At 38.1% G+C, this 20,726-nt stretch overlaps 1 protein-coding gene and 1 long non-coding RNA gene across 2 annotated transcripts; one reads left to right on the forward strand and one right to left on the reverse strand.

Annotated features, from left to right (window-relative positions):
• Window positions 1-917: 917 nt before the first annotated feature.
• LOC148049716 (uncharacterized) lies at window positions 918-18,182 on the forward strand. The gene is made up of 3 exons (XR_015697762.1): window positions 918-1,488; window positions 16,668-16,830; window positions 18,044-18,182. It is a non-coding gene; the product is annotated as an uncharacterized LOC148049716 (long non-coding RNA).
• SPTSSA (serine palmitoyltransferase small subunit A) lies at window positions 15,294-20,150 on the reverse strand. Its single transcript, XM_014066424.2, has 2 exons — window positions 19,929-20,150; window positions 15,294-16,135 (listed from the first exon to the last, which is right to left on the reverse strand). The coding sequence occupies exons 1-2, from the start codon at window positions 20,029-20,031 to the stop codon at window positions 16,032-16,034; spliced, it is 207 nt and encodes a 68-aa protein (XP_013921899.1). The 5' UTR covers window positions 20,032-20,150; the 3' UTR covers window positions 15,294-16,031.
• Window positions 20,151-20,726: the final 576 nt, after the last annotated feature.

A 20,726-nucleotide genomic window follows, 5' to 3' on the forward strand; every position in this document is an offset into this window, starting at 1 on the left:
TCCCCAAAGTATGCAACCCGCAGGACATATGCATCCACCCGTGAAATTCAGTAATGCAGTATGCTTCCAAAACCCCAGGAGTATGGTTAAAATCATGGTAATACTATCATTTTTCTGTATCCTTTTTTTAAAAAAGACTCTTTAATATAATTTACTTTTCTTGCCTTGATTATATCAACTTTTCAGCTACTTCCTGGAACTCTTTTGCCTGTGGACCCCGATGTACTGCACAGTGGCAGAGTATCCTGGAAGAGGTTGCCCATCTCTGGGCTATCTCTTTGGAGAACTTAGAAGTCACATTCTGACAGCCCTAATCCCATATCTACATATGTATGTATATGTCACACACATTCTCTACTTCATACTCTCCCTGGCACAAGGATGTCAAACTCACGTCATCATGGCAGTGACATATTGGGACTCCCCCACCTCCCTTCACTAAATCGGGCATGGCCAGCAGGTGATGCATTCGGCACATAAAGCTACACATATACAGTACCAAGATCCCTATCTAACAGACCCAATTGATCTTCTTGGAGTTCCATAGTTCAATGAGAAGAGGTGGGGGAAACCAGATATATAGTATCTCTTCCCAGCCAAAGCTAACATGGCAATGGCAACGCATTGAGCAGTGATCCAGATTGGGGGCATTTCTGCTTCCAACTTCTCAGGCTACTTGAAAGTGGGCAGATCCGTGTTCCCGACTGTATCATCTTTAGACTTAAAGCACCTTAGACTGTCTGCATGACAATGCATGAGCAAATTTGCATTGGGAAAAGAAGAAAGCACCAATTCCAAACAGGAACTACTAAACCCAGCTTTAGGTTGATTGAGAGGCTGCCTGGGGATAAGATGGAGGTTACATTAGGAGGATACGTTTCTTAGAATTGGTTAGAAATGTATCTTAATTAAGCAAGACTAAGCAAGAAGGGAACATGTGCCCAAAGCCAGGAACATTCTTTTTGAAACAGAAGTTTATAAAAGTTTATAAAATGCATGTTTCCTACAATTACCTTGGTTAACTGTAATAGAACCATTATTATAGGTTTGTGATGCATTGCAAACTGCGAAACTTGTTTACCTTGATAATGGTGAGAATAAATTTCATAAATCATGATTGGATAAATTAAAAATGCATAAAGGTACAATATATTTTTTTGGGAATATGTTTAGAAAGTTATTTCATCCTTTGATAAGTAAAGATTTCCTATTATAAGTAAAGATTTCCTATTATAAGTAAAGATTTCCTATTATAAGTAAAGATTTCCTATTATAAGTAAAGATTTCCTATTATAAGTAAAGATTTCCTTTTATAAGTAAAGATTATAGGCATAGATTATGTTTCTTTTTTTAAAAAAAATCCCTTTTCTTCAGTAGCACAAGGCAATGATACTCTCCAGCTGTGTGGACTTCCAATTCCCAGAATCCCACTTATCAACAGAACTACTGCTAAGCATTCCAGGAGTTAAAAGTCCAGAAATCTGGAAGGTGGCTATGTTGCTCTAATCAGTATCATGTGAATAAACAATCTGTGTGACACTATAGATTTTTTTTTACTGAAATTACAATTTCCTTCCCGAATCACTAACCATTACTCACCTGGGAGTGCTAAGAGTCTTCGAAGTGCCAAAAGGTAGCTTATCCATCCATGTCCATTCTCTTTCTAGGTCAGTACTATCTTTACTGAGTGGCAATAGTACTGCTCCAGGATTTCAAGCACAAAATCTTTCTCACCATTGCTGAGCCTGGAGTTCTTTACATGTGAAGTATATGATCACACACACAGCCAACCCCCCCCCTTTTTAAATCTCTTGGCAGTTTTCCTTTTCAGAGTAAGAAATTGTTTGAAATAACTCTCTTCAGGGGCCTTTAAAGGTTCCTCTAGATAACTCTCCACTCATTTCTAGCACAAACTACCCCTGCTGCTTTTAAGCAGACCCTGCCAATTTTATACAAAGTGCTGCTACTGCTGCTGCTGCTGCTGCTATTATGACCTTTCAAAGACATTGCAGCTGAAGTTATAGAATAGTGCACTAAGGGTTCAGCATTCAATGGGAGCAAAGCTAGTTAAACAGATGTCTTCAGCTGTAGGAAAATGCTATGACTTGTCTGCCTTGCTGGATTCCAGCCTTCATTTCCTTTTAGCCCAAGATCTTCATCCCAGATAAGGATATGTGAAAACTTTTATAATATAAGCTTTAGCATATTTAATTTGTAAAAACTCCATTAATTCTAGTAAAACCTATTAAGAATTCATGTATGGAAAATAAACACAATGTAAAAATGTCTAGCCAACAGATTGTTAATAGTTATTTATTTCTGGACTGGGAGGCCCTGCTCATAATCACTCATGACTTTGTCACTTTCCACTTAGATTACTGCTACATATTCTACAGAGCTCTGCCCTTGAAGAGTATTTGGAAGCTTCAACTGGTGCAAAACACCATGGCAGTTGTATTATTACAGCCAAATATAATTTTAGCTTTCCTGTGGAGATGTTTTCCTGCTTTGGTCTACCTAGTGGAGCTTACATCAATCTTTCTAGTCTGATTGTGCTGTCCATCTTTCTCCTCTTTATACTATGAATTAAGAAGGCATCTGTTTCAGCTGCTCCCAAATGTTATCTCATTCTCAGTCTAGAGTTAAGAAATGTTTCAGCTCGTTTTGCATTGGTAATGGTTTTGCATATGTTCCAAAGGAGCTTTTTCAACTGACAACTGGACTTTGTTTTTCCTTGAAGACATTTCGCTTCTCATCCAAGAAGCTTCAGCACCTTTGGGACAACCATAACCTGGATGGCTGAGAATCTCCATAGATATTTAGTTAGGTTTTTGCATATTTACACCAAGGTCATCTTCCTTGCTCTTTATAAAGAGACTTAATGGAGTGTGCAAATGATCACATAATTAATTTCATTTGCAAGAGAAGTAATGTAGATTAGAGTTCTACAAGGAAAGAAATATGTCATGTCACCATATATAACATGATTTTAGAGAAGACCAAGGAACAAGAGAAATTATAGTTAATGCCTGCTGGACAATCAAATAAAGGCAAGAAATATCAACAAAAAACTAGTACCAACCAAAGAGAATATACATAGCTAGGTTGAACTGTGGAGCCCTTGTTGTGGACATTTCATTTTCTGAACTAGGTAACATCATCACTATAGTAAATGCAGGGTTTGTTTCCTGTTTATATACAGGTGAAACTAAAAAAAAAGTAGAATATTGTGCAAAAGTTCATTTATTTCAGTAATGCAACTTAAAAGGTGAAACTAATATATGAGATAGACTCGTTACATGCAAAGCAAGATAGTTCAAGCCATGATTTGTCATAACTGTGATGATTATGGCTTACAGCTCATGAAAACCCCAAATCCACAATCTCAGAAAATTAGAATATTGTGAAAAGATGCAATATTCTAGGCTCAAAGTGTCCCACTCTAATCAGCAATTAAGCCATACCTCTGCAAACGGTTCCTGAGCCTTTAAATGGTCTCTCAGTCTGGTTCAGTAGGAATCACAATCATGGGAAAGACTGCTGACCTGACAGTTGTGCAGAAAACCATCATTGACACCCTCTATAAGGAGGGAAAGTGTCAAAAGGTAATTGCAAAAGTTGGATGTTCCCAAAGTGCTATATCAAAGCACATTAATATAGAAAGTTATGTGGAAGGGAAAAGTGTGGAAGAAAAAGGTGCACAAGCAGCAGAGTCCTCCGGGATTGGGCGGCCTATAAATTGAATAAATGAAATGAAATGACCGCAGCCTGGAGAGGATTGTCAGGAAAAGGCCATTCAAAAGTGTTGGAGACTTTCACAAGGAGTGGACTGAGGCTGGAGTCAGTGCATCAAGAGCCACCACACACAGACTGATCCTGGACATGGGCTTCAAATGTCGTATTTCTCTTGTCAAGCTACTCCTGAACAACAAACGTCACAAGCGTCTTACCTGGCTAAAGAAAAACAGACCTGGTCTGTTGCTCAGTGGTCCAAAGTCCTCTTTTCTGAAGAGAGCAACTTTTGCATCTCATTTGGAAACCAGGCTGATAGATTCCATTCCACGCCGCATTGAGGCAGTAATTGTTGCAAAAGGGGCCCACACCAAGTATTGAGTACATATGCATGCTTATACTTTTCAGAGGTCCGATATTGTTCTATGCACAATCCTTGTTTTATTGATTGCATGTAATATTCTAATTTTCTGAGATTGTGGATTTGGGGTTTTCATGAGCTGTAAGCCATAATCATCACAATTATAACAAATCACGGCTTGAACTATCTTGCTTTGCATGTAATGAGTCTATCTCATATATTAGTTTCACTTTTTAAGTTGCATTACTGAAATAAAACTTTTGCACAATATTCTAATTTTTCGAGTTTCATCTGTACAGTAGTGTGCCTTGCCATTGTTGGTGGGGCTATGATTTTCTCCTTGGTAGTTCCTTGATTAGAATAGTTTTCTGCTTGATTGTTTGTCTGGTGTTAATTCCTGCTTATCTAGATGTTGGTTGCTGGAGAGGATTTTTTTTGTTGTTTCCTTTTTGGGTTTTTATTGTCTCTTTTGAATGGTAGGTAAATGTGGTTTCTAAGTTTTTATAGATGTCTAAGTGCCAAGTTCCAGAAATTCCTAGTGTTTTTAAATTTAGCTTGCCCATAGTTTCCTAGTTGGCTCCAAATAAACTGTCTCCAGGTCAGCAAAGGATGAAATGAGGCTACTCTCTCTACCTATTCAACCAATATGCTGAACATATGTTGTAAGAAACTGGGTTGGAGCAAAATCTTCATTTAGTTTTCTAAACAAAGAACTGATCTTCACTCCTCCAAGCAAAAAATCTCACTGCAATTGCATTTGGAGTTTGCATTAGGGCAGTTTATAATAATAGCACTTAGACTTATATACCACTTCATAGTGTTTTGAACTCTAAGCAGTATACAGAGTCAGTATATTGCCCTCTCCCAAGTAAACCAGACAAGAAAACAAAATGAACTAATGCTACTTTTTTTGTAAGGCTACATTAACAGAATCTTGCACAAACTTCTTGCCTTCACTTTAAACTATTTCAATTAGTTATTCAAATGTTTTATTTTCATTTTTTCATTTTCATTTCATACAGTCACATATATACTGTGCATGATTGGGGCCATATAACATTGGGCAATAAACACAGACATCCTTGTACTCCCCAAAATACAGAACCAATATACCACTTCAACCCTCCATACACCCTTTCTTACTCCCCCCTCCAACTTTCCTTTCTCCCCTCCAACATTCCCCTCTCCTACTTCCCCTCCCCCTCTGTCACTCCTTTCTCCCCCTCCCTTCCATCTCACCCTCCTTCCGATCCTCTCTCCCACCCTCTCTACCCCTCCCTCTTCTTTCCCTCTGCTCCTCACTTCGGTGTATTTCTAGTATCTATCAATATATTCAGCTTCTTATTTTTATACTAAAATTAAAAAAGCAACAGTATACAAGTGCAATCATGTTACTTTAAAATCTGGGACATACTATATTTCTCCCCTCCCCCCTCCCCCCTATGACCCCACCTCCCTTCCCCCCTCCCGACTTCCCAGAGCCCGTACACGGTATAGCTTTTTATCAAACACAATCTAAGATGTATTAAAACCAAGAAAGTTGGGGGGGGGGAAATAATAAAGAAAAAAAAGGGGGGGAGAAAAAAGAAAGAGAAGAAAAAAAGTCAGTAAAATCTCTGTGTTGAACTCAGCTTCTTACCATTACACAAACTTTAAGCAGTTTACATTGTTCCTAATCTTAATTGTTTGATTACCTGCAGGATTTCCCCAGAAGTTATTTGTTAATTCAACTTTTGCCTGTACTCTTCTCCAGCTAGGGGCCTTATCTCTTTATCTAAGTATCTGTCTGTTTCTAAACCCTTAATTTTGTCCCCTTTGTGCCTCCTTCCTCTATAACACAATTTAGATACATTTCAAATTTTTCTTTTGGTATCCTCTTCCAACTCTTTTCGTTTTTACCCTTGTTTCTGTCTATATATATATATATTTTATTCATCAGTACTCCTCTCATATATGCTTTACTTACATCTCCTACAAATTCCCTGAATATACCCTTATTCATATTCAGAACAAAGTATTCAGATAGCAATTTTTTACAATCATTAATATACTTTTCATATCAAAATAAACTCCCATTCGACCTCCAAGACCTTCTTGCCTGCACTACCCTTCCCAATTCCGTCCAGACTGGGTTATGATCCAAGAGAACCCTCGCCGCAATCTTTGTCTTCTTCACCCTAGAAGATAAATCATTAGTGATTTGTATAAAATTCAAAGTTGTCCATCAAGTCTTTTTCCCTTCTAGAATTAGGTCTAATGCGATATATCTTCCAAAGGGATCTGCTTCAGTTCACTCAGCCTTAATGTCTTTTCTTAAGTATACTATACCATTTTTGTTTTGCGTAGCAGAGGTCACAAAATATTGACCAAGTTCGAGGTTGAACAGATATTTTGGATCAGTTAATTTAATATGAATTTCTTGCAGACAAGTTATATCGTTCTTGAACTGTTTGAAATAGTAAAATATTTTCTTTCTCTTCTGTAAAGAGTTCAGACATAACTCCTTGATCAATGGCCGATGATTATTGAGGTTGTTGCAATCTACCTTGTTTTCCCATTCGTCTGGTAGTCGTACGGCTAGGTCCTTGTTCTCTGGTCCCTTGCCCTTCCGGAAGGAGGAAATGGTGCTTTCTGTCTGGTAGTTGTGTGATTTGCTGTTTATCTTGTCCTTCTCGTAATCTTTCTCCAGATCCAGATGATTCAGGGTGTCCCACCTTCAGGGTCTTGTGATAGAAATCTCGGGCTTCCCATACAGAGTTGAGACGATATTTTTGCTTATCAAATGTAATTATAATACCAAATGGCACATCCCATCTATACTGTATCTGACGGTTTCTGAGTTCTTCCACTAGAAAAGCATAATCTCTCCTGGCTCTTAGCATTTGGGGTGGTATTTCTTTCAAGACAATCAAGTCCTGTCCGCCAATTTGTAGCCTGGTATTATAAGACTCTTGTAGTATCACGTTTCTAGACTCTCTTGTAGTAAAATATATAATTACATCTCGAGGAAGTTGTCGCTGTTTTGCCGCCCAAGAGTTAATGCGATAAATTTTTTCGATCTGCCAGTCAAAGTTGATCCCCGGTCTTCCCACCAGACGATTAAAGGCCTCTGAGAAAATCTGCTTCAAGTTCTCCTGTTCGTTTTCACGCAGCCCCCTGACTCTTAATGCAAGCTCCATCTGTTTGTAGTGTATCATAACAATTTGTTTTTCTGTGTTTTCAACTTTTTGTTGCATCAGTTCAATTTTGGATGTCAAGTTAGTGTTGGCTTCCTCAAGAACCTCTAGCTTATCTTCCATTCCAGCAACATATTCTGTCAATACAGTTACAAGTCCCACCATATCGTCCTTTGTTTTGGCAATCCTAGTATCAAGCTTATCACATAAGTCTGCATTAAGTTTCTTTATCTCCTCTCTAAATTCTCTAAGAGTCTCAAAAAAAAATTCTTTCGTTAGTAAATCTCCAGTAGGGGGCGTAGAGGGTGAAAGCTGCAACTTTGTGCCCAGTGCGTGAGGTGTATTCCTAAAAGGACGTCTCCCCGACTTTGATTTTGATGCCATTATTTCTTTTCTTCAAACAATTATTCAACAATTATTCAAACTCTGCTGGCCCGTTGTGTAGCTTGCGAGAGAAGAAAGTATTAGGTTCCCCCTTTATTTGTTCTTAGAACCTTTTCAAAAGGTTTCAGAAAAGAGCATTGTAACAAAGCAAGTTTCAAAAGATTAGCATTGTAATGAAACAATTCATATTCATTTCTGTTTAGAATGTCTCTATATTAACAAGGAGGCTTTTACAGCTTTTAAAAGTTGATAAGAAAAAAAATCTTGGTAGGTCTTTAGAGAAACAAAACTAATTAGTCAGAGAATGCCATCTGGCTGTTCCTTTGATCTTTCTCTCTGTCGGACAGTTAAGAATGTGGCATCCGCCATTTTAGGAGCTTATTTTTTTAGAAACCCGATGCACAAAGAAAGCTCTTTCTTTTTTAAAAAAAATTAAAAAAGGGGGACAGATAAAGTTCTCGGGTACGGACTCTGCTTGTATTAATCTCAAATAGATATATCAAAAATTGTCCTAAGCGGGGGTTCCTTACTTTGCGCCGTAGTGGTTACGGCAGAAGTTCCTGGCTCGGAGGTGTGATTCAGCCTTCGGTAGGCCCCCCCTTCCGTTCGCAGCAAAGAAAAAAGCTGCAAACTTCAAAGAAAAGCTCTTGCCAGCTGGATCTCTCTCTCATCTTCTTTGCCTGAAGAATGAGTTTATCTACCAGGTATTTAGGCAGATAACGCAGCCAGGAACCCGGGGGCAGCTCGTTAAGCCACCGCCATCAGCAAGGTCCCGCCCCAAGGTGGCGCAGTGGTTAAATGCAGCACTGCAGGCTACTGCTAGATCAGCAGGTCAGCGGTTCAAATCTCACCGGCTCAGGGTTGACTCAGCCTTCCATCCTTCCGAGGTGGGTAAAATGAGGACCCAGATTGTTGGGGGCAATATGCTGACTCTCTGTAAACCGCTTAGAAAGGCCTGAAAGGCCTATGAAGCGGTATATAAGTCTACTGCTATTGCTATTGCTATTGCCCCGGAAGCCTAAACTATTTGAATTAGTGTGAGTCCTTCCTAAGTTTGCTTCACCATTAAATGACTGTGAGCTCTGGTCAGACCCTTCTCGTCTGATTGATTCCTAGGTAACATCTCTTCCCATCTTTCCCCAAGATCATTCATACATTCCATTATTATTTAGCTCCTAACTCGGAGCTAGAGGTACAGAAACCAGATTGTAAAACTCTGGATGCCACAAATGGCAATTGATCCACATTGCAGTCCAGTTTATAGCAATATTGTCAATATGATGGACAGAGCTGTGGTCTCATATCAGTTGTCAGTTTGGCCTTATGAAATGTTTGTATAATGTTTAAAATTATTCTTCCTGTGGCATTTGGTATGATGTCGGATAGGAAAAGAAACTAGTAAAGCTAGTAAATAATTTATTTTTTAATAATCAAAAAATTTAAAGAAGGGTATGGACTTGTGAAAATGACAACGAAAAAGCCAGAGGGTATCATGATAGATGTTAAAAATGGACCCTACTTGTAGCCTGTTATTATTTAAAGCTTTAATTGTAAGCATACAGTAGTGCCCAAAGGTCACACACATGAATGCTAGTTCAGTTTCTATGATGTGAAGACAAGCTTTCACCTTATTTTTACCCTTCTCAATTAATCTTCCTGCGTTATACTAATAGAATCTTATAGCATTTCATTAAAGAGGGATATCCAATTCTTCTTTTTCACCAGGAAAAATGTGGCTTTGTCCATGTGGTCTACATTCTGACTTGTTTGCCTTTCGATTGTTTGTAATTTCCACTTTGTGGCAACTACTGAATGCTTAACCTATTTGCAAAGGTATTTTCAACAATATGTAGAACAGAATGTTTTAGATTCATGTACTTAAAAAAGAGTTGAGGAAGTCCAGCACAAAGATTTCAAATATATTAACCTTTGTAAGTGGTAAGTTGAGTAGGATTTATTTCCATGGATTTGTGTGTGTGTGATATATGTCATTGCATAAGGAACTCTTGACTTTATATATACAGCTATTGAAGTGGACAAAATTTTTGCATTTTATATTTCATATAGATTACTTACTTTTCTATTCTGAGTCTAGGAACAGGATTTAGATGTTTGATGTCTCAACTTAATCAAGACGTTTAAAACATGACTGTACAGCAGGGAGAAATTGGGTTATAAAACCAGTTTTGATTAGAATAGCTAACATTCACAGGAAACTTTGAAGCTTTTAGATGGGAAATTAGAGATGGTGTTAGAAGACGATGGGAGCTTGTAAAATGTAAAACTCTTTGAAGTTATGCTTTCTGTGAAATTTGTTCTCTGCTCACTGCATAAGATACTCAATAGCATTACGTAGTAAACTATAGACACAAAAGAATTTTATAAACTTTTCTAAGCTCTCATTCTTTGTACTATCAAGTGTTCTTTTTTAGATTGTTCTTGTCATTTGTTTCAATTATATTATATTGGTGATAAATTATTTATAAATAAAGTCTCTCAAGTCAAGTTTCTAGAAGAGTACAGAGGTATGTCAATGGTATTCCTTTGGTGACAATGTGAAAGTGATTTACCACAGCTGCTGCTTCTCAACGTTCCAGATTATTTCAGTTTTGTGATATGCTGGTCCATTTCGATGCTTTCCTGTCCAAAGCAGCTAAAAAATTTTAAGTATATGGAAATAAAATCTAGTATCAAAAAAGAAAAAGAATCTATGCCACTTTTTCAGTCAGTAATGTACAGAAAATACAATACAAATACTATAAATAATCCTATGCATATTCTTATCAAATTACTGCTCATAAGCTAAATGAATACTTAAAATACTTTTAAAAAACCAATTGTTTCTACTATAGTGGATTGAGCTATAGCTATGACAAATCAATCTTCACCTCTGACAATATGCTTTCTTTAAAACAAAAGCAAAATTTGCTATATTAAAGTTATTTTGCCACTTTTTAAAAAGAATCTCCTGTTCATTCAAAATCTGTTTACCTACAGAGTTCATTTCTAGCAAAGTTCATGCTTCTGGGATTTTTTTCCCAAGTCCATTTTTCTCTAACTTCATACTCCTCCTCTCTCACTTGCACTTGGTATAGAGCAGTGACGGCTAACCTTTTCTGGACCAAGTGCCCAAAGCGCATGCACGCCCAACCCCTCAAAATGCAATGCGCAAACAGCCCTTGTGCATACACGCCACCCCCGCACAAGCAGGCACACTCCTGCATGAACCCCGTCCCCTGCACTTGTTTGTGCGGCTCCCCACATGCGCCATGCTCCTGCACATGCATGTGTGACCCCCACATGCCCCCCCACATGCACGGCAGACACCCGACCACCAGCTGACCAGCGGGAGGCGCATATGTATGCAAGGCAAAGTTGAACTGTGATGATGGCTCACGTGCGCATAGAGAAGACGATATGTGCCAACTGTGGCACACTTGCCATAGGTTTGCCATCACAGATATAAGGTCTCTTGCCTGAGCAGGGAGCAGGGCATTGAACTAGAAAACTTCCAAGGTATCTTCCAATTCTGTTATTCTGTTTCCGATCAAGCACTTCTTAAATCCACAATTCATACATTTCATTTAGAGTTTCCACCTGGTGCCCTAGTGAGGAATCTTTTATCAGTTTGAAATGTAAAATAAGACAGATTTTCCACGTAAGGAAAAAAGTCACTTATCATTTTACTATATTTTTTCTGCCATGTTTCCCCAAAAATAAGACAGGGTCGTATTTTCTTTTGACCCTCAAAATAAGTGCTTGGCCTTATTTTTGGGGAGGTCTTATTATTTTTGAGGTAGATTAGATTTTACATTTAATTTATTTGTATGCCGCCCTTCTCCGGGAGGGACTCAGGTACAGGAGGCCGCAAGAGTAGTCACTTCATAGCTGCTGCTGTGTTGCAATATTTTCGGGGAGGGCTTATTTTAGTGTATGCACTCAAAAGCCTAATTGGGCTTATTATCCAGGGAGGTCTTATTTTCAGGGAAACAAGATATTTCTTGGTTGTTGTTTTTTCTGCACCTTCTGCTCTTTCATTTTTAGTATGTTTTTATCATTGTAATCATATTTAATGAAATTACTATTTTAAAAAAGGAAACTATTGTTTCCTTTTATTTAGAAAATGAAACAACTATAGAAATAAACAAGGTGATTTAACAGAAGTCAGCATGGATTTGTTAGAAACAGGTCATGACAAACAAACTTTATTGCGTTCTTTGATAAGGTGTCTAAAGTGACTAATGTGATCAGTGGATCAAGGAAATGCTGTGGATATAGTATAGCTCAGTGATGGCTAATCTTTTTTGGCTCGCGTGCCAAAAGTGGGGGGGAACACGGGGGGCGGTCATGCGTGGGCATGGCACACTCATGCTATGTGCACAACCTTCCCACATACACATGTGTGTGCAACTAGCACAACCCTCCCCCCCCCCACGTTTGGGGCGCTTTTTTCATCCTCCCCAGGCTCCAGAGGCTTTTTAGAAGCCTGAGGAGGGCGAAAACAGCCTCCCCCGCTCCCCCCGGAGGCCCTTCAGGAGCTTCCCTGAAGCCCCTGGAGCATGAAAAACCAGCCCTACAGACAAGCTGGAAGTTTGGGAATGGACATCTGGTTTGCTTATAGGGCCCTTTTTTGCCTTTCGGACCCTTCAGGGAAGCCTCCTGAAGGCTCCAGAGGGCGAAAAATGGCCTTATGAGCAAACCAGAAGTCCACTGCTGAACTTCTGGTTTGCCCGTAGGGCTGGTTTTTCACGTTCCATAGGCTTCAAAGAAGCCTCCGGAGGGCAAAAAACAGCCTTAAAAGAAGGGCGAAGTCAGCTGGTCAGCATAGGCATACGTGCTGGAGCTGACAGGGCACCTCATGTGCCCTAACAAATGGCTCCACGTTCCACCTGTGACATGCATGCCATAGGTTTGCCATCACGGATATAGCTAGACCTCAGTGGGGCATTTGATAAAGTAGACCACAGTCTACTTTTTAGTAAGAACAATGTGGGATAAACAGCACTATCACCAAATGGATTCACAATTCGATGACCAATTGTGCTGCTCTCAACAGAACTACATCTACATAAAGAAAATCATGTAATCAAATATCTCAAGATTCTGTCTTGGGCCCAGTTCTCTTCAACATCTTCATAAATGATCTAAATGAGGTGATAAAAGGGGAACTCATCAGATTTGCAGACGACATCAAGCACAGGAGAATTGCTAAAATTTTGGAGAGATTCAGGATTTAGAAGGACCTTGAGAAATGAGCAGTCTAATAAGATGTAATTCTGTGATGAGAAAAGTACGGGCCTGCATTTAGGAAAAAATCAAATGCAGAGATATAGAATAGACAGCACCTGGCTCACCAATAATATGAGATCTAGCTATCCTATGGACCACCACTTATATATGATACAGGTGTGCTGCAGCTGCCAAAAAAGCCAATGCAGTTCTAGGCTGCATCAACAGGACAGCATCAAGGTCACAAAATTGTGATATTGTTCTATACTGCACTAGTAAGGCTACACTTGGAATATTGTGCCCTGCTCCGGTCACAATACAAAAAAGATGCTGAAACCCTTGAGAGTGCGCACAGGACAGCAACGAAGGTCTGGAGACTAGACAGTATGATGGACTATTAAGGGAACTAGGGATGTCTAGCCTAACGAAGAGAAGGACTAAGGGTGACATGATAGCAATCTCCAATATTTAAGGGGCTGTCAGAGAGATGAGGGGGTCGACTTATTTTCTAAAGGACCTGAGGACAGAACAAGAAGAAATCAGTGGAAACTCATTAAAGAGAAATCCTACCTAGAATAAGAATTTTCCTGATAGTAAGCAAAATTAACCAATGGAACAAATTGGTTTCCGAAATTGAGGGACCCCATTGCTGGAAATTTTCAAGAAAAGATTAAACAATTATTCAGGATGATTTCTGTTTTGTGAAGGGAGTTGGGACTAGAAGACCACCAAGATTCCTTTCAGTTCTATTAATTCTATGGTTTCTTTTAAAGTTATAATCTGGTACTAATACCACTTGACAAATTCAGTACACCACATGGGACCAATTTAAAACCTCTAATTGTAGGACTTTAAAACTACATTAAACATATTTCCATTTTTATAAGTGAGCCTGATGATTTTAGCAAAACGCATACAGAGGACAATAATTTTGTCAAGAAAGTACAATTCCACACTACCATGTCACAGAAGCAAATGAATAGAAGTAAGTCTGCGTCCCTTACTTTTTCTTAGAACTGCATAAAGTATTTGGTAAGAATCACCATTAAAACCAACTCTGGATTTGCTATCTTCACATCAGGTTGGGTTCACTGGTGGCCTTTATTGAGACTGCAAGGCAATATTTTTAAACCATGGTATTAACTGATAAGTCTATAGAGAATACTGTAAATGACAAAGAATAATATAAGGGGATAATTTTAATGAGATTATAAAATTTGCATAGTGCTAGGGTTTCCAATGTAGCGCTTAGGATATCGGTGTGCCCAGACATTTCCCATTACGTCTGTCAGACTTTCTCAGATTTACAAATTTATTCCAATAATGCCTTTTAGCACTGTAAGATTTCTTAGGAAATGAAACCCTAGCTGTCCACAATTTAATGCTATTTTTGGAAATGTGCAAGTTTAGTCAGAGATGGAAAATTAAACCTTTAAAAATGGAGCATCATATAGAAGGCGGGACTGGGTCAAGTGGATAGCAAGCTTTTGAATTGATAAATTGATTATCAATTGATTATGCTAACCCATGACAATCATTCTGTAAAACAGCAATACTCCCAAGCAATGACTTTGTGAAAATGCCATTCAATGCACCCTCAATACCATGGGGAATCTTGGATGTTGAGGATTCAATATACTTTGCTGTGAGCTGCAAAGTCGTGTCCGACCCATCGCGACCCCATGGACAACGTTCCTCCAGGCCTTCCTGTCCTCCACCATCCTCTGGAGTACATCCAAACTCACGCTCACTGCTTTGGTGACTCCATCCAGCCACCTCATTCTGTCGTCCCCTTCTTCTTTTGCCCTCAATATACTTAAACTATCTAAACAGTTATTCTGATAATCCTGCCAAATCAATATAACCAATACCAATATAAGAAACTGGTGAGAGAAATATAAAGGCAAGAACTTGTCTAAAATTCAAAACTGAGATCTGAACATCTCAATTTTGAACTAATTCAAAATTGGTTCTTTCAGCTGTCATCTTATGGTATCTGGTCTATCCAGTTTTCTTTAACAAGTGTTGGTAAATTTCTATAGCATTGTCCATTTCTAAAAGAAGTTTACCCGTGTGTTCTTCTAAAATTAAGGACACACATTAGGTATCAATGTTGTTTTCATATTTTTTTATCTCTGGAATATCATCTTAAAAATTTCCATTTTACAGTCCAAAATACAAATCTGAAAAATGCTATAAAAACTAAAAGAACTTTAAGACCAGTAGGTAACTCCTTACTGCTGCATATTTTAAATCAAGTTCATTCCAAACTTCATATTTTAGTGATGTGATTTAAATATTCACTAAAGTTTGAAAACTTGTCAACAGTGGGTTCAGAATACAGACATGATTACACTATAGTCAAGACCCATACTCATAGTCTTTTAAACGGAAGTCAGTAATAAAATATGTTCCTTGGGAAATAAACATATATATTTTAGTTAGAAATTATAGTAGCAGCATTAAAGTGCTGTCATAAAATTCCAAATGACATGCATGAAACAAACATTTTACATACAGATAAGGAATGAATCCAGTACTTTCTTGTATTTCATACTGTTGTATATATGCAATAGTAAGTTTTGATGTTTTTCTCCAAGTACAAAGAAAAAGCTTTCTATTTATTGTTAAAGCAAAACAGAGAGCTTACACCACAATTTTAAACAATTCAGATAGCAACTCAAGCACCTGGGTAAGTTTTATAAGGAAGTTTTATGAGTATATCCACATTTATACATGAATCTAAACAACTTTCTTACAAAATGTTCTACTAGAAATATACCCAGATGGATGTAAATATACAGTAGCAAAAGCTTCAAGCTCCACTTAATAAGATAATTTTTGATTAAAAAATAGAAGGCAAAATGTACCTAGTTACATTAGGAAAAGCTTTTATAGTATAATACTAAGACAGTCACAAAGTTAAGAAAATACTGATATCAAAGGTACAAACACAGTATTAATAGACAAAATATACAAGGGAATCTTATACATAAATAAAATGCATTTGCATCTCCATGTGCCCCCAGTGACTGCCACAATCATCAATTGGCATTCATTTTGCCATCTGTAGGATTCCTTAAGTTGTAAATAATCAGTTTTCTTAGCAGTCTGATCTCCATTTCTAACTGGCTTCTTTCCAAGATTCTTCACTGCATAATTTCAAAATAATGCAAGATGGCCATTATATGTTGAGGCATGAAAACATAACCAGTGTAAAGTGCCATTCCAATAATAGACACCAACATGGAATCTGAAGCAAAGTAAAGGAAAGCATAAAAGGCTACAAAAATGGATTACCAACATTTCAAATGATATAGTAAAAATGTTTAACATGCATTCTTATTCATATTTATCAAAATTCTATGAAGTTAAATGGTTTTTAGTACAGAGAAGGTACAACTATTAAAAAAAAGTCTTCGATTAGTCTGAATCAACAAATAACTGTTCAACTCACTGCAAATCTTCAAGGTAAGAGCTTTTGCAACTTTGACGGATGGGAAAATTGACTAATAATCAGACATTTGTAAGAGTAAAAACCAGCTCTCAGAAGCAAACTTAGCCCATTTATTATCTCAGATAATTGCTTAAATTCAGGCTCAGCGTAATTTCTTCACTAATAGCAACCTAGCAATAGACTGATAGGAATATATGAATGCAGAGACTGCATAAACTTATGTGGATTATAGAATGTGTTTAAACAACAGTCGCAATTAGGACATACTAAATCAAATTTCAGAAGAGAGGTAATTCAACCACTCCTCCTTTTTTTCTCTTTCACTAAGATTTCTGTAAGATGGGAAGAAAGCAAGAGTCTTTTCTTCTATGAAATCCTTGAAACATTTGACTGAGACTCTGAAGAGGGAGTGGATATTGCTTCTCAACAGGACAAATCAAGCTGAACAATTGTCAGTTCTGACCAACAAAAGTAATTCTGAAGACTAGAAGGTGGGATCCAATTCAAAATTTCTATCAATAGGACAGTTTTCCTTAACTTAATTGGAAAGGATCCACATCTCCTCTCCTTCAAAACCTGTTCTCAAAGCTTAGGGAAGAAATGCTGGAGCTGTAAAATATATTTCTGTTTACTCAGTGCTCAGCACATTTGTAATAAAAGCCACAACGTCAGTATCACTGTTACAGAACAGTACAAACAGTATACTATGAGAAACTGAACTAGCAGTATTACATAAATAATACAATTAGTAAAGGGAGTTACACAATTGTTAACCCAGATTTGAGGGAATTATGCTAGCAAGGCGTATAAGATGCCTTGCTAGCATAATTATATACATATATATATATATATATATATATATATATATATATATATATATGTGTGTGTGTGTGTGTGTGTGTGTGTGTGTGTGTGTGTGTGTACACACACTCACATACATACACACACATACGTGTGTGTGTATATGTATGTATGTATGTATGTATGTGTGTGTGTATATATATATATATATATATATATATATATATATATATATATATATATATATATATATATATATATATATATATATATATATATATATATATATATATATATATATGTCATAAGATACATTTCAAACAAGACTATCTTGCAGATTCAACAGTAACTTAAATGGAAACCAAAGAGCATTGCTGAAGCCACTCAAGTAAATTTGGATCTAGTTTCTCTGCAAGATTTGCTCACTTTCTCCATGGGAGATCATAGAAAATAAAAGAAAGGATCATTTGCAAGAACTAAGAATTGTATACAGGGGTCCTGAATGAACAAATTACTTATTTAGCAACATAGATATTAAATATAAACAGGTGGCAAGCACCACTTTAAAGAGGCATTATTCTTCCGAAAGGAGGAATTGTTTCTGGATAGAAAGCCAACCAAGTACTATGTTAATTCCAAGTATAAGAACAGAGTAGTACATGGAGGACATAAAATACAAAACAATTTTTTAAAATAAAAAATGATTACATTGGATTTTTTTCAGCATATATAATCATATATATTAATGTAAATCATTAGCATACTAATTTAGAAACGAAATTTTGATCTGTGTTAAAAATATGTAAATTTAATGGATAGGGAACAAAGAACCTTTATGAATCACATCTACTGTGATTTACTAAAAAGCACAATTTATTATTAAATAACCCACTTTTCCTACAGCAGCTGAAGGTGGCATACATAGCACTTTCTTCTACAATGTTTTCACCACCCTGAAAAATATTCTGTGAAGTCTGCATCGTTGATTTATGACAACTGAATCCCAAAATTTCTATTCTAAGACAATTGGTGAGTTGTGCCCCATTTTATGATCTTTCTTGCCGCAGATGTTAAGTAAATCATTGCGGTTGTTAACTTAGTAACACAGTCGTTAAGAACGAGTCTTCCACACTGATGTGTCAGAAGGTTGCAAAAGGTGATCACACACCATTACAACTATTATAAATATGAACCAGTTGCCAATGTCTGAATTTTGATCACCTGATCATTGGACTGCTGCAATGGCCATGAGAAAAATTGTCATGTCACTTTGAACAATCACTAAATGAAGTTGTGCACTACCTGTACTGACCAGAATCACTAAATGGACTTCCACAGCTAAAGAACTACATGAATTGAATTCTCCCCAGTCCTATTCAACTGTGAACCACTATACCACCTGGCTCTTACTGCAGAGTTTATAGAAAAGCTTTGGTTATGCCATCAATTTCAAATCATTGAAGTGCATATTGTCTAACTTCTGCCTTTAAAGATTTTGGTCAAATAATTAAAATGTTATTTTTAACATAATTAATTGTTCTGGAGCATTTGCTAACAATTAGGCAGTGAAAGAAAACCAAATTAAGGAGCGGTCTGGGGGCTGGCAAGAAAATCAAGAAATTCTGAAAGATGTAACAGATGCCATAAACTGCTCTTTCTGCTCAAATACAAAGGACTGCACTGATAACAGAAATCTGTAGCATGTTTTTAAATCCTAAAAAAAGAGATTGAAATTGCCACAAAAGCATGTAATTAAGACCTAAGTTTGGAATAAAGTTTTTAAAAAATGAATCTTGATTGAATAACTTTACTAATATAAGAACTGGATATATCTATCCCCACAACAAGCCTGTGGGTAGTGTAGACAGAACACTACCAATTGATTGTCACCTAGTGAGAATATGTCCTTTAACACATAATATATCCTCCATAGTTAGGAAAAGTGGGGAAATATGGCTTCAATTTCCATTTTGTGCCTCCCTTTTAACTGTCAACTGCTAAGTGCTTAAATTGAGGCAATTGAACAGTGCAAATCCAGACAATGTCTTTATAAGTAAAATACTAGGCACTAACAGCGAACAGCTTTTCAAGATGGGATAGGAAAATAAAAACGATAGGTTAAAATATGCCTGAAAGCACATTAAGCTTAGCCACAACCTTCTTCCTAAAGCGGCATAGGCGTAAAATGATAGCCCTGAAATACAATCAGATTTTCATCTCTATAATCCACTTCTAAACCACAGCAGAAACATTTGTTTTCCACACGCAGCTTGAGCAAGGCATCCTTAGTTGTGTTGTTGGTATTACTTTATCCCAAAGCCTTTGAGGTCAAAGTACAAGGCGTGTATTCAGGTAGCAGCGATGCCTTAAAAACGAATAAATAAAGGTGGGAAATAGAGCAGGGGTCCCCAAACCTGGCAACTTTAAGACTTGTGGGGAGAATTCTGGGAGTTGAAGTCCACAAGTCTTAAAGTTGCCAAGCTTGAAGACCTCTGAAATAGAGTAGTAACGGAAGCAGTTAATTTACGTGCCGGTGGTTTTCTGCTTTCTATGGAGAACTTCCACTCCGCAGCGGGTGAAACCTCTCCGAGCAAGTGGCGCAGATACAGAGCACCTTTCTCGCCTCCGGCCTAACCTTTAGCCCAAGCTAAAGCAAGTTCCCAAGGCCGCCCATTGCCACCCATTCCCATCCGCCCGCCCGAGTCCAAACCGGCTACGGCAGTCCGCATTCGGTTTAACGGGAATCCCTCGGCCTGGGACGACAATAAAAAGAGCGAGTAAAGGATACTGAACACCGTCCGCTCCCAGGGCTCCAGCATGTAGAGAGCCGTCACCAGCAGATACTGGTAATAAAGCCACGACATTCGCTTCCAGGCCGAGCTGAACGCCATTTCCCCGGCAGCGTCTCGATACGTAAGAGCGCGCTAAGCGAAAGCCACCGCCGAGCTGAGGACGAAGGGGAAAGGCGCTTGTGCGATGCCCCAGTTTCTTCGCGGATTGGCTGAGCCGTTTCCCGACGGGCCCTTTTTGTTCTTGGCCCGACCGAGCCACGCCTAGAGGCAAAAATCCATGCGCCAAGTTTCGCAATAGGGGGAAACGACCGCGCCTTCTCAGCCGGCCGGGGAAAGCGCCATTCAGCCGCTTTGAGGCGGCGCAGTGGGGGCTTTTCCCCCTGAAGGTCCGTACCTGCGCTAGCTTGAGAAGAAAGGAGTCCAGTTTATAGTTTTGTTGGGTGCTTTTATCCTTTTATCTGCACTGCCAGATATGGCAACCAGGCATGGCAACTATTATCAAAACTAAGTTGGCATAAGGCCAACTATTAGGAAAGTGGGAGTTTTGTCTGAAAACCAGTTAGCCCAGGAATATTATCAGGAATATCAGTGGTTTGAGAAAAGGTTAGAAGCAGTGGTGACCTGTACACCACAGTATGGGTGTATCAGTGCCTGTCAGTGCCTACTGTTCTGGTATCTTTATTACTTTATAAATAATTAAATAATTTGAGGCAAACATACCTAATACTTTCCTGTAGTTTTTCCCACAGCCACCACCCTATGAGATGAGTTGGCCTGAAAACCATGTTGGCCCA

Source organism: Thamnophis sirtalis, unplaced genomic scaffold (assembly GCF_051295495.1).
Source record: "Thamnophis sirtalis isolate CommonGarterSnake01/CBP01778 unplaced genomic scaffold, rThaSir2_p1.2 scaffold_1, whole genome shotgun sequence".
Taxonomy (NCBI): Eukaryota; Metazoa; Chordata; class Lepidosauria; order Squamata; family Natricidae; genus Thamnophis; species Thamnophis sirtalis.

What these genes read in the sequence shown, in the direction of transcription:
- SPTSSA (XM_014066424.2), bottom strand. Translation starts at nt 20,031, where the DNA reads ATGGCGTTCAGCTCGGCCTGGAAGCGAATGTCGTGGCTTTATTACCAG. An exon ending in CTGGGAGCGGACGGTGTTCA is followed by an intron (nt 16,136 to 19,928) that starts GTATCCTTTACT and finishes ACTTTGCTTCAG; the next exon opens with ATTCCATGTTGGTGTCTATT.